We start from the raw sequence: 12,356 nt of genomic DNA, 5'->3' as shown, positions 1-12,356 counted from the left end.
GCTGCCGCGCGCTTTCTAAACCAGCTGGACGCACTCTGGCCTTTGGACCCTCAGGAGCGTCCAGGACCTTCTGAAGGTGTTCTGTCCACCACCCTCCTTTGTGCAGATGCACGTCTTCTAGGACAGGCGCTCAAATGGGTGTTCGTGGAGCAGAAGTGCCGCCTGCTAGAACACGGCTGGGCCCCAGGAGCACGGGAGGGAGACAGAGAGGCCAACAGAACTACACTCATGCTGAGCCAGGGCTTCACGCAGGCCTCATCTGTGGGCTTACTTACCGTCCCAGCAGGTTTGCGGGTCTGGGGTCTCTGCACCAAGGTTGGATGCAGCTGCCTAGCATAAGGCAACGGCTGCTGGGAAGGACACTGGCTCAGGGGCTGGCCAGACAGGAGACTTTTCCAAGCCATAGAACCCCAAACGCCCATCAGTTGGACCCACTGAGGCCCAGGCCCCGGGGGCGTTGGTGGGCTCTGGCCCAGGATGGGTCATGCGGGGGGTGCCTCGTTCAGGAAGCAGGTAATTCAGATCATCCCGCTCAGAGAGGAACCAGGGCTGTCTAGACATTCCTGTGGACACGGGTTAGGTGTCCTGCCACTGTCATTTCAAGGACAGCAAATGTCATTTCACTGTAACTTGGTTAAAAGTTGAATCCCAATCTCCTTTATAAAATACACACATTTCCCCCCCCATCATTTTATTATGAAAAATATCAAACACGTGGCAAAGTTGAAAGGATTGATTATGCAGTGGGCGCCCCCCACCCCAGTGTCTCCATCCACACCTTGCTAGTCTATGCTCGGCCCCCTCCCACCCGCCAGCCATCCCTCAGCCTGTCCTTTTTTGGTGTTTTTCAAAGTAGGGTGCAGACATCTATCCAGTGCCCCCAAGCCCTTCAGCAGGCAGATTATTAACTGACTAGATACCAGTATTTGTTTATGGTTCTTATTTCCTTTTAAGGTAAAATTGGCATAAAACGAAATGCACAAGTCTTCATCGTGCCATTTGATGAGTTCTGAGGAGCGCACGTGTCTGTGCGACCAGGTCTTCTGTCAGGATGCAGGGCGGCGCCAACACCCCACCCCAGAGGCACCCGCTCTCCTGGTGACGCCCGTGGGTTAGTTTTGCTTGTTCTGAAACGCCCTGTCCGGGATGCGGCTGTGTGCTCTTCCTGCAGGTCTGTTGCCTGGCAGGCCTCTGCCATCTTGTCTCCATGGGGCGAGTGTGTGACAGGTCATCGGTGTCTCTGTCGACGGACACCCGGGCTGTTCCCGGTCTTTGCTCTTGTGCACGGAGCTGCTGTGAACATTCTTTTGTCCTCTCCTCGTGGTCGGAGGCCCTTGAGCAGGGCTGGTGTTCCACTGGGTGCCCTGCCGGCGGGCGTGGCAGCTGCGGTCATCTGTTGCTGTTGTAGGGGTGCTTTAGTTTGCTTTTCTGTGATAGCTGCTGGGGGGGGGTGCTCTTTGCTTCTCTTCATGAAACATCTGTTCAAAACTTTTGCCCGTTTTTTTGCATTTATTTTATTAGTATTATTTTTAAAATAGACTTCATTTTTAAGAGCAGTTTTAGATTCATGAAGAAATTGTGCAGAGTTCCATATTCTCCACCGAGCACAGGGTTTCCCTGTGATCAGCTCATGTTAGTGTGCTGTATGTTATAATTGATGGACCCGTGTTGATACAGTATTGTTAACTGAAGTCCATAGCTGATGTGAGGGCTCACTCTCGGTGGCCCGTGCTCCACGCGTTTGACAAGTGAAAGGTCACGTGTCCACCGTCGTGGTATCACACAAGCAGCTTTGCTGCCCTGAAAATCCCCTGCGCCCCGCCTGTTCATCCTCCCACCGGACCCTTGGCAACCCCTGACCCTTTCAGTGTCTCCACAATATTGCCTCTTCCAGAATGTCATAGAGTTGGAATCTTAGGGCATATAGTCTCTTGGCTATGTTAATTTGTTCTGTTGTCACTGATTCCTGCTCATATATTTACGGTGGTCTTCCTTTCATTTCTTGTGCTTTCACTTCTCTTTTTTTCAAAGTTCTTCTCACTAGTTTGTTGGTCTGCACTGTAGCATTATCTGTCTTACTGTGACTACACTCTCTGATGAAACGTCTGCCTTCAGACTGGGAAACAAGATGCCTTTTATTCAAGGACCTTGGAGGCCATGTTCAGATGCTCGCCACCTGGTGTGAGGCTTTGGCACCAGGACTCCCTTTCTCCTTGCTCTGTTGGGCCCAGGATTTCCCCCTGGACACCTGGTCTGGGCTCTGGTTCAGCACGATGGGGATTTCTTTCTTAGTCACTTCTCAAAGCCATAGCACATCCGTGAATGACGCTAATTTCACTTCATTTGACAAGTTGCCTTTCTCAGTGGCTCGTGTTTTATATTTTATATTTCTGTGTATGTGTCTGGCTGAATCGCTTAGGACATATTCTGGTTACTACTTAACCATCTGCTGAGAGCAAGGACAGGTCCCACGCCAGAGTCCCCACAGCTGCCCCCGCGAGCACCAGTACCATAGTGGTGCCTACCGGCCACCAAAGGTGGCGGCCTGGTGTGTGTGTCTGTCCCCCAGGAGCCTTGAGTCCTGGGACAGAGGACACTGCTGGGCACCCGGCAGCCTCTCAGTGGATGCTCGTGAGATGCAGTGAGTGTGGTCGCGCACTTCTTGGGCAGGCCGGGGCAGGAGGCCCCTCAGAGCAGGGCCCCCCTGGCTGGGCAGGGCCCACACAGATGTGGGAGCCGTCCCGCCAAGGCAGTTGCACTCCAAGAGCCGTGTTGCAGGCCCCCACCCCAGCCCCACTCCCCCTCGTCCGGTAGTGACTCGGAGGTCTCCCGGAAGCTGAGCCCCGACGCGGCTGCTTCACTCTGCTCTCATGATCCAGTGCCGAGCTTAGACCTACAGCCGGGGTCTGCCTCCTGGAAGCTGTCAGGTGGCCGGAGCCTGTGGGCCGGGCGCTGCTCCTTGACTCCCCTTGCAGACATGCTCCTCGACCTCAGCGACCTGCTCCAGGTAGATGCGTTTCCTTTCTCAGCCCTTTCCTGCCCCGACTGGGAGGGTCCACAGGCGAAGGACACACAGGCTGTGGGTCTCTGTTTGGAAGCTGGCAAACGGAGTGGCTAGGGAGACAGTGGACACAGGGTGATGGTGTTGTCCCGGGGGCTGGGCAGCCCTGGCCTTAGAGCCAATGGAGAGGCCCAGGTGAACTTGGTCCAAGGCAAGGGAGATCCTTTAAAAGAAAAAAAGTGGACTCACATGCATACATTTTAAACAATGTAAAAACTCACATTTACAGTCTCTTTAGGGAAACTTGCTTTCTGAGTCCCAGGAAGGCACCTCTCGTTTCCAAACGCCTGGCGGTAATGGAAAGACCCAACCAGAGGGACGCCTGTGTGGGCGGGACGCTCACGGTGGGAGCAGCGCCAGGGCGGAGCCATCGCAACTCCGCCCTTGTCCCTGGTGATGGCGCTGGGGCCGGGGCGGGCGGGGCCCGGGCCCCGGCCCCGTGCCCTGGAGTTGGGCTCTGTGGTGAGCACTCCACTGAGGGCTCGGAAGGAAAACCAATGTCATGGAAAGCAGACGTGACTGCAGTGTGAGGACTCATGCAGGATTCATAGGAATCCCACTCCCACGGGGAAGCTTCCTCGCGAGCCTGGTGCTGTGCTGCCCCGGTGCTGGGCCTTCAGTGCCCTCGGTGCCGGCAGACAGACCTTCACTGAACTCAGATGCCGCCTGTATTTGTGTTCTCCCGGGTGCCTTCCTAAATGGCATCTCCCAGGAGCCCCGCTGGAATATTCAGGGGCCACGCTAAACATAACCCCTTGGAATCGTGAAAATCCAGCACTCCATGTGCTGTGTTTGGTCAGGGCAAGGCCACGTGGCCTGGTTTCCATCCTGGTGACGCCCCAGGAAGGACAGGAGTGAGGGCTGGCACAGGACAGCGCTCCAGAAGTGCTTGGGCACCGCTTGGGAGGGAGAGGGAGGTGTTCCAGTACTTTCTTGCTTCACACCTTGGGAAGTAGGACACCAGTCAGGGTTCAGGTGGGAGAGGGTGACAGAGTAGATGCTCGCACTCACCTGGGGCTGGACCAGGGCCCAGCGGAGAGTCACTGTGCCGACCAGTGAGACCCCGTATGTTCAGGCTGGACCCACACAGACAGTTTTAACACCTCAGGTGGAAGGGTGAGCCTTGGGCCCCCGGTCTTGGGCAGAGCCCAGCCTGGGCACTGGAAAGGTGGGAGGTGACCTGGCAACTGTCACCCCCCAGCCCCCGGCTCCCAGCCTCCCACGCTGGCCCTGCCCGGGAGGGGCTGGGACAGGCTCAGCACCCACAGGACACACGTGTCTGCAGCTGATTGTGGGTGTGGAACACGCGTGTCGGGTGAGGGTCCCACTTGGGGGCTTGCACTGCCGAGGGCTGAGCGCTTAGAGTACGTGAGCTGAAGGCTCAGGGCTCACTCCGTTCTCACTCACACACGCACCAAGGTGGGCTTCTCCCCAGATTCAGCTCCCAGCCAACACCCTCTGGCAGGAGCTGTGGAGGGCCCGCTGCACCGTGAGGGTCCTGGCAGGACGTCCCTTTGTTCCCCCTTATAGTGAGGCCGACACAGAGGCACTCACATGCCTGGGCCACGGCCCCTCAGAGGCAGAGCCAGGAGCCCTCAAGGTCTGCGGAGCCTGCCCGCCATGTGGTAGGGGCACAGGGAGGGCTGGCCACCCACACACTGCCGCAGACACGGGAGAGTGACCATCAAAGCATCTCTGGCAATAACCATGTATTTTACAGGCATATCCTTTTTAAAATTTGATTTTCCACTTGAAGTTGTTCAGAGAACGCTTTCCTGCAGCATTCAGGCTTCATCTGCCTAGGTCCCAGGCTCGGGGTGGTGGGGGTCACGGCGTGGGCAGGCAGGGTCGGGATGTGCTGCGGGGAAGGCGGAGACAGCACGCCGGGTGGCAGGTCCGTTCTGCTCTGGCCTCAGCAGAGGATGAGGCAGGAGGGTCGGGATGCAGGAGCCTGGTGGGAGCCCAGCGGAGGAAGATGCACACTGACACGCGCGCTTTGGTGGCAGGCACCCCCGGGAGCCCCCAACCCTTGTGATGGGGGTCTGGGAGGAGGACAGAGAGTGGCTGCCAGTGGGGTGGGGGGTGCCCTCTGCTGCCTGGACAGGGAGGCCTGGCCTCCGCCAGGAAGGCCCCAAGCTGCCTGGCGCCCACAGGTACCCTCATCTCCTCCCCTAAGGAGACTCAATGTTGTACCATTCCTTAGCACCCTGGTCCGCTGGTGGCAGCAGGCGCCCGTGTGCCATCTGCAAGCCCCGTGATGGATATGACACACAACAAGGTCTTCACTCTTCCTCAGCACCTTTTCTGGTGCCCTCTTGGGTGCTGGGCCAAGGGGCTCACAGGCCAGGCTTGATCACGTGAGGGAGCTCTCTGAGGAGGTCAGAGGCAGCCCTCCTGCGAGGCCCGAGTCCTGTGGGCAGGGCTGGGGTGAAGACAGGTGGGCAGGGGTTTCTCCAGCTCAGGCTGGGACGGCGAAGCCCACAGCTCAGGCCTGGGGTGAGAGCCTGGGCTTTTCTCAGATCTGCACGCCATCCAAGTCTTCCCTGCACTACTCCTGCCGTCAAAGTCCACTCAGCAGCATCCTCCCCACGAGCTGCCCAGCCCTCGGCCAGCACCAGGCAGGCTGGGAGGACAGTGCCTGGCCAGGCCCCGGGCTCAGTTCGCACCCGGGGAGGTTCTGGCAGGTGACTGGGTCAGGGGCAGGCTCCACGGTGGATTTGGACCTGAGGTGGGAGCAGTGTAGGGTCACTGAGGCCTGCAGAGCCCCACAGCCAGGACTGAGCTGGCCCGTGGGGACAGAAGAGGATGCCCCCGTGAGCCCCTGGGAACAGGGTAGAAGAGTGGCCGTGGGCCCCGCAGTCGTGGCGCCTTGCGCACTGGATGATTCTGTTCGGCCAGCTACTCTTGAGGCAGCTTTTCTTCTCAGCAAGTTCAGTCGTTGCTGAGATAGTGGTAGAGTCTAAACAACCCACCTGGGAGAGGGAAGGAGTGCCCTGGGCTGCTCTGGGGGCTCGGGGTGGGGCAGCAGGGAGGGCTCTTAAAGACTGAACGATGAAAGAAAAAAAGCAAACATTTCCTGCACATGAACGCCCTTCTTAGTTGTGGTGTCTTCACGACAGGTGAACGTTTACGTGCTGGGGAAGACGTTCCTTCTTTTGGCGAGAGAGCTCTGCATCAACGCACCAGCAATAGGTACCGCGGGGCTCACGGGGTGCGCTGCCGGGGCTCTGGGTGGGAGGGCCGCGCGTGCAAGGGCAAGGACCTCACAGGGGAGAAGTGCCGCCTGGAGGCTGCCAGGAGCCCAGCAGCCTGGGGGGGTTATTTCTGGTTTAAAACCAGAATGCTGTGGTCAGTGCCCGCAGGTAGGGATGGAGTGAGACGAAAGTGCTGCGTGGATGGGGGCCCGTCTCTCTACCTCTCGAGCAGCACCCCTGGCAGCACGGTGCCTCGGGGTGGGCAGGCCCCCTGCAGACGGAGCCAGGCCTTTATGGCAGCTTTGCCATGAGGACTGTTTGCGCAGTTGGCTTGGAGGGGCTGCTCCCTCCTTCGCCCATCAGCATCTAGAGGCACCTCCTTGTACTAAGGAGGTGGTGTGTGGGGCCAGGAAGGGTGGGCAGGGCGTGCAGTCCTGGGTCACCCACAGGGTGGTCCCCTGGGGCCGGGAAGGCACGGTCCAGCAGGGTGGGCCCGGAGGAGGAGGGGGACCGCACGCACAGGGAGACCTGGGGCTGGGGGCTGTATCCCTCTGCCGAGTGACACGGTCCCTCCCTCTGGGGGTCATGCGGAGGTTTTTCAGAAACAAAGCAAATGCCCGAGGAGTTTGCAGCAAGGGAGGATGGAGGCAGGAGGCTCCGCGAGGCCGCCAGACGCCATGGCACGTGCGCGCAGGCTGCTGGGAGCCTGAGGTGGGAGGTCCGCTCTCGGGGGCAGGAGCCCTGGGCCCAGCAGAGCAGCCCCCACGCCCCCACCCAGTCGAAATCAAACAGTAGGATTCTGAGCAGCTAGTGACACTTCAGGAAGTAGACACAACCTGACACCTGGCTTTTTCTAGAGCAGTCTGGCTGCAGCCTGGAGAGCAAGCCCTCCCAGATGGCTGAGGCCCGGGCTGCCGGCAGAGGGCAAACTCGTGGAAGGGGACCGCCCGCTAAGCACTGTTAGGGCAACTTGAGACTCTCAGTCATTTATCTACGGCTCTCATTTTGTTAAAACTTTATTATGAAAATCCACTTAAACAGGTGAACTACTTTAAGTGACTTCTCCCATTTTAGGTTTGAACAGAACTTAAGCTTAGAACCACTTAGAATAGAATCCAAGAGGATGCGAGAGACGGCAAAGCCCTCAAAGCAGGCAGTGCGGGTGCCCCTGGGAGGGAATCTGGAGCCTGCCTTGTGCCCCCCAAGTCTGCCCTCCACCTGGGATGTGCGCCCCAACGTACAGGAGATGGCAGAGACCGAGGCTCTGGCTGTGTAGGAAAGCGTCTTGTGTCACAGCTTCAGGCTCCAGCCGACTACTTGCAGAGGAGGCACACCGCGAGCTCAACCTTCGAGGTGGTGGGTCACGGGTTGCCTGTAGAGGAAGGGCCTGCCACTCGCAGTGCATCCCTGCCACCCCGCAGCGCCTCAGGCGTAGAAGATGAGCTCAGGGATCTGCCCGCCCTGGACCCCGGTCCCGTTGGTGCTGTCGGAAGAGCACTGGAACTGGAAGGTCACCTTCCCGCACTGCACCTCGGTCATGCCCTCCTGCCCAAAGTAGCTGAGCTCGCTGCCGTCCAGGACGGCGCTGGCGGTGTAGAAGGTGTCCTGCTCCACCTGCACGGGGTGTTCAAACCAGACTGAGAAGGTGCTGCTGGAGCCATCGGAGACAAACGTGGTCAAGTTCTGCGCCAGGACCACCCCCAGCCGCTTGAGTTCAATCTTCACGCTGTACTCCGCTCTCCCTGAGCTAGAGCCGTACAAGCCTAGCCCCGCAATAAATACTCTCCTGTCCACGGCAAACTGGATGCTGTCGCAGCGTCCGCGGTAGCGCCACTGGTTGCTGCGGTAGGCGGAGGACTGGAAGCGGTGGCACCTCTGCGGGGCGAGGCCCTTCCTCTTGGTCAGGGGGAATTCGAGGAGGGGCTTGTTGGCCGCCGTGTACCACAGGAAGATGTTGTGGGTCTCCTCCAGCGTCAGGATGTCCGACTGGGCGGCGCCGTTGGCAAACTCTTCCAGGGTCATGGTTGGAATTCGGACCAGGTAGAGGGCTGGCCCCAAAACATGCCTCTTGTTGCGCGGGGTGACCGGCAGGCCCTGCCTCTTGCACTCTGCCTCGGCCCAGCTCAGGACCGCCTCGAAGACCACAGCCTCCTTGGTGTTGAGGGCCTCCCGCATCACGATGATCTCCAGCGTCTGCCAGTCAATTTCACAGAAGCCTTCGGACCTCAGGGCCATCTCAGCCTGAGCATCGATGACCTCCCAGCAGCGCTGGGTCAGCTCGGGCTCCTCAAACAGCCGGCTCTGGGACAGCAGCACACAGGCGTTTTTGGCTTCCAGACTCGTCTCCAGGAAGTTGACACAGGCTTTTGCTAACGCGGGGACAATGTACTTCTTGGCGGCATACAGAGTGGCCAGCACCGTGTCAGCTTCCAGGTCAATCTCGTCACTGTACATGTACCTAGGCAGGACGGGGCCAAGTCACAGGCCGCGTGGGGCACGCCGCGCACCCAGGGCCTGGGAGAGGAGCCCTCCATCCTTGTGGACTTCAGGAGGCTGCAGGCGGCTGGCTGGCGGAACCAGGCAGCGAGGAACCGCCCCATCCTTGCACCCTAAGGAGGCAGACTTACTTTAACAAGATGAGAAAAGCTGTAGGTTCCACGTCAGGGATGTGGATTTCTGACTTGACTTCTGCCAGGTCCCCGTAAAACATGGCATAAAAGACAGAGCTACCCACGGCCAAGACATACTGTGGATGAGAGAGAGAGCTGCCCTGAGCCCTGGGCCCTCCCTGCCCCCAGCGGCTGCCACACCCGGGAAAAGGACCGTCCATACTCGGGAGGTGGCCAGTCGCCTTTGGGAGCTCAAAGGGCCGAGCCTCTACCAACCTTGTGGGCAGGCACCCTCCGGGCCGCGCCCGGGGCCCCCACGACGAAGTGCACGTCGGCCATGAGCTCGTTGTTGAACATCAGCGCGTTCCTGCAATGGGCAGAGACACAGGACACGGCTCGGGGCTCGGGTCGGTGCGGGGCGCGGGCAGGGGTGGGGGCGCAGGTCCGGGCTCACCTCTCGCGCAGGGTCGGGTGGAAGGACTGCCAGTTGGGGCTCTCCAAGTTGTTGTTGTCGAGTGCGGGCGGCGCGGGCGCGGGCGGTGGCAGGGCGGGCAGCGGGGCGCTGGGCCGTCCCTTCCTGCCCGCGGCGGCGGCGGCGGCGTTGCTGTTGGCGATGTCCGTGGCGGTGGCGGCCGTGGCTGCGGCGCCGGCGGGCGCGTAGAGCTCCGCGGCCATCTTCGCGGGCAGGGCGGCCTCCGCGCGCGGGGGCGGCGCGCCGTGCGCCCTCGCGCCGCGCCGGGGCCTCGGGGGCGGCTCTGCGAGCACCAGGAGCGCGGTGAGGCACTGCGCCACCCGGCCGTGCAGGCAGGCCAGGGGCAGCAGCATGGGGCCGCGGCGGCCCTGCGCGCGGGGGGCCGGCCTGCCCGGGGCGGCGGGCGCTGCTCCCTCGCGCCGCCCCGCCCGCCGGCCGGAGCCTCCAGCCCGCCAGCCCTCGCCCGCACCGCCGCGGCGCCCGCGCGTCACGCCGCGGCGCGGCCCCGCCCCGCGAGCTCGACGTGCTCGCCGGTGGCTCCGCCCCCTGCCCGGCTGCGCCCCGCGCGGCCGACGTGCTCGTCCGAGGCCCCGCCCCCTGTTCGGCCCCGCCTCGCCTCGCCCCGCCCCGCCCCGCGCGGGCGCTTGCTGGAATCCAGCCGCGGAGATGCGGGAGGGACCGTGTAGGCGCGGGCCCGCGGCGGGGCGGCCGGCGGCGGCTTTGGTGATCTTGGCGTGGTCCGAGCTCTGCGCGGGACCCCGACGTAGGGGCTGCCCCTCTTCGAGGCCCACCCTGCAGCCTGCGCGCCTGTGCTGTCCGGAGTCCGCGAGACTGTCAGGGGCGGAAGGGACGGGATGAGCTCCCGGAGAGACAACCCCCTGGGCGTCCGTCCTAACTAACAGGTGAGGTGCTGTGTCACGGTGGGTTTGAGTCCCTCACGGTCAGTGACGTGGAGCACCGCGTCAGGTGCTTGTTGGTCACCTGTCTCTGGAGAGAAGTCTCTTGGACTCCTTTGCCTCTTTTGGAATAGGGTTGGTTTTGTCATTGCTGAGATTTAGGCATTCTCTACATATCCTGGAGATTTATCCCTTACCCGATGCATGATTTGCAAATACTTCCTCCCATTTTGTAGGTGGCATTTTTCACTCTGTTGACTGTTTCCTTTGCTGCACAGAGGGTTTTAAGTTTGGTATAGTCCCATTTGTCTGTTTTTGCTTTTGTTGCCTGTGCTTTTGGTGTCATATTCAAGAAGTCATTGCACATTCCAATGTCATGCTCTTCTCCTACGTTTTCTTGTAGGAGTTTTACAGTTTCATGTCGTACGGTTAGGTCTTTAATTCATTTGGAGTTGATTTTTGTATATGATGTGTGAGATAAGGGTCCATCTTTTTTCTCTTGTATGTGGGTGTCCAGTTTTCCCAGCACCATTTGTTGAAGACGTTACCCTGTCCCCATTGTGTAGTCTTGGCACCCTTTTCAGAAGTCATGTGACCGTGCATGTGTGAGTTTGTTTCTGAGCTCTCTATTCTGTTCCATTGGTCTATATATCTGTCTTTGTACCAGCACCATAGTGTTTTTGGTTTTATCTTCTAAAATTCTTTTCCTGGTGAAAGTAATTTATTTATGTATTTACTTTTCTTTATTACTCCTTTTTTCCTGTATTAATTTTTTTTCTTAAGATGGAGGTTTTTAACCTTTTTTTAATGTTTCATTTGGCTTTAGAATATTTCCATTTCCCCTTGTTTAGCCCTCTTTGCAACACTCGTATAATCTTTTTTTAATTAGCTTTTTTTGAAGTATAGTTATTTACAATATCGTGTTAGTTTCAGGTGTACAGCACCGTGATTCAGTTATACATAGATACATATGTATATACATATATATGTATACTTCTTCAGATTCTTTTCCCTTATAGGCTATTACAAAATATTGAGTGTAGTTCCCTGTGCTTTACAGTAGGTCCTTACTGGTTATCTATTTTATATATAATGGTGTATATGTGTTAATCCCCACCTCCTAATTTATCCATCCCCCGCCCCTTCCCCTTTGGGAAAACCATAAGTTTTCTATGGCTGTGAGTCTCTTTCTGTTTTGTAAATAAGTTGGTTTGTATCTTTTTTTTTTAATATTCCACATATAAGCAATATCACATGGTATTTGTCTTTCTCTGGTTTACTTCATTTAGTATGATAATCTCTACGTCCATCCATGTTGCTGCAAGTGGCATTATTTCCTTCTTTTTAAAAAAAATTTTGGCTGCGTTGGGTCTTCATTGCTGCGCGCGGGCTTTCTCTAGCTGCGGGAGCAGGGGCTTCTCATTGCGGTGGCTTCTCTTGTTGCGGAGCACGGGCTCTAGGCGCGTGAGCTTCAGTAGTTGCATCACGCGGGCTCAGTAGTTGTGGCTCGCGGGCTCTAGAGCGCAGACTCAGTAGTTGTGGCGCACGGGCTTAGTTGCTCAGTGGCATGTGGGATCTTCCCAGACCAGAGATCGAACCCATGTCCCCTGCATTGGCAGGTGGATTCTTAACTACTGTGCCACCAGGGAAGTCCCTCCTTCTTTTTTATGGCTGAGTAATATCCCATTGTGTATGTGTACCACATCTTCATCCACTCCTCTCTCAATGGACATCTTGGCTACTGTGAATAGTGCTGCTGTGAACATCAATGTGCATGTATCTTTTCCTGATATACACAGGATTGTGATTGCTGGGTCATATGGTAACTCTATTTTTAGTTTTTTAAGGACCCTCCATACTGTTCTCCATAGTGGCTGTACCAATTTACATTCCCACCAACAGGGTAGGAGGGTTCCCTTTTCTCTATACCCTCTCCAGCATTTATTATTTGTAAATTTTTTTTGTTGTTGATGGCCATTCTGACTGTTATGAGGTGGTACCTTGTTGGAGTTTTGATTTTCATTTCTGTAATAGTGATGTTGAGCAGTTTCTCATGTGCTGGTTGCCCATCTGTATATCGTCTTTGGAGAAATGTCTATTTAAGTCTTCTTTTTTGCCTGTTTT

At 57.6% G+C, this 12,356-nt stretch overlaps 2 protein-coding genes across 4 annotated transcripts in view; one reads left to right on the top strand and one right to left on the bottom strand.

The window, feature by feature from the left end:
• Positions 1-12,356, top strand: part of BRF1 (BRF1 general transcription factor IIIB subunit) — a gene marked incomplete at its 5' end in the record, with an annotated part of 70,824 nt that overhangs the window by 38,951 nt on the left and 19,517 nt on the right. For 2 of the 3 annotated variants that reach the window (XM_079700203.1, XM_079700202.1), the window contains 2 exons: positions 2,976-3,007; positions 6,181-6,253. In XM_079700203.1, the coding sequence (XP_079556329.1) occupies positions 2,976-3,007; positions 6,181-6,253 (105 nt within the window). The remainder of the gene's footprint in view (positions 1-2,975; positions 3,008-6,180; positions 6,254-12,356) is intronic. The other variant, XM_079700201.1, reaches the window with a different exon arrangement.
• Positions 7,256-9,689, bottom strand: BTBD6 (BTB domain containing 6; the record flags this gene model as incomplete). The annotated part of the gene is made up of 4 exons (XM_079699328.1): positions 7,256-8,713; positions 8,883-9,001; positions 9,141-9,231; positions 9,319-9,689. The coding sequence occupies 4 exons, from the start codon at positions 9,687-9,689 to the stop codon at positions 7,681-7,683; spliced, it is 1,614 nt and encodes a 537-aa protein (XP_079555454.1). The 3' UTR covers positions 7,256-7,680.

Source organism: Hyperoodon ampullatus (genome assembly GCF_949752795.1).
Source record: "Hyperoodon ampullatus genome assembly, chromosome: 3".
In the NCBI taxonomy this organism is placed as follows: domain Eukaryota; kingdom Metazoa; phylum Chordata; class Mammalia; order Artiodactyla; family Ziphiidae; genus Hyperoodon; species Hyperoodon ampullatus.
The sequence above is the reverse complement of the archived record's forward strand: the minus strand, read 5'-3'. Positions and strand labels throughout refer to the sequence as shown.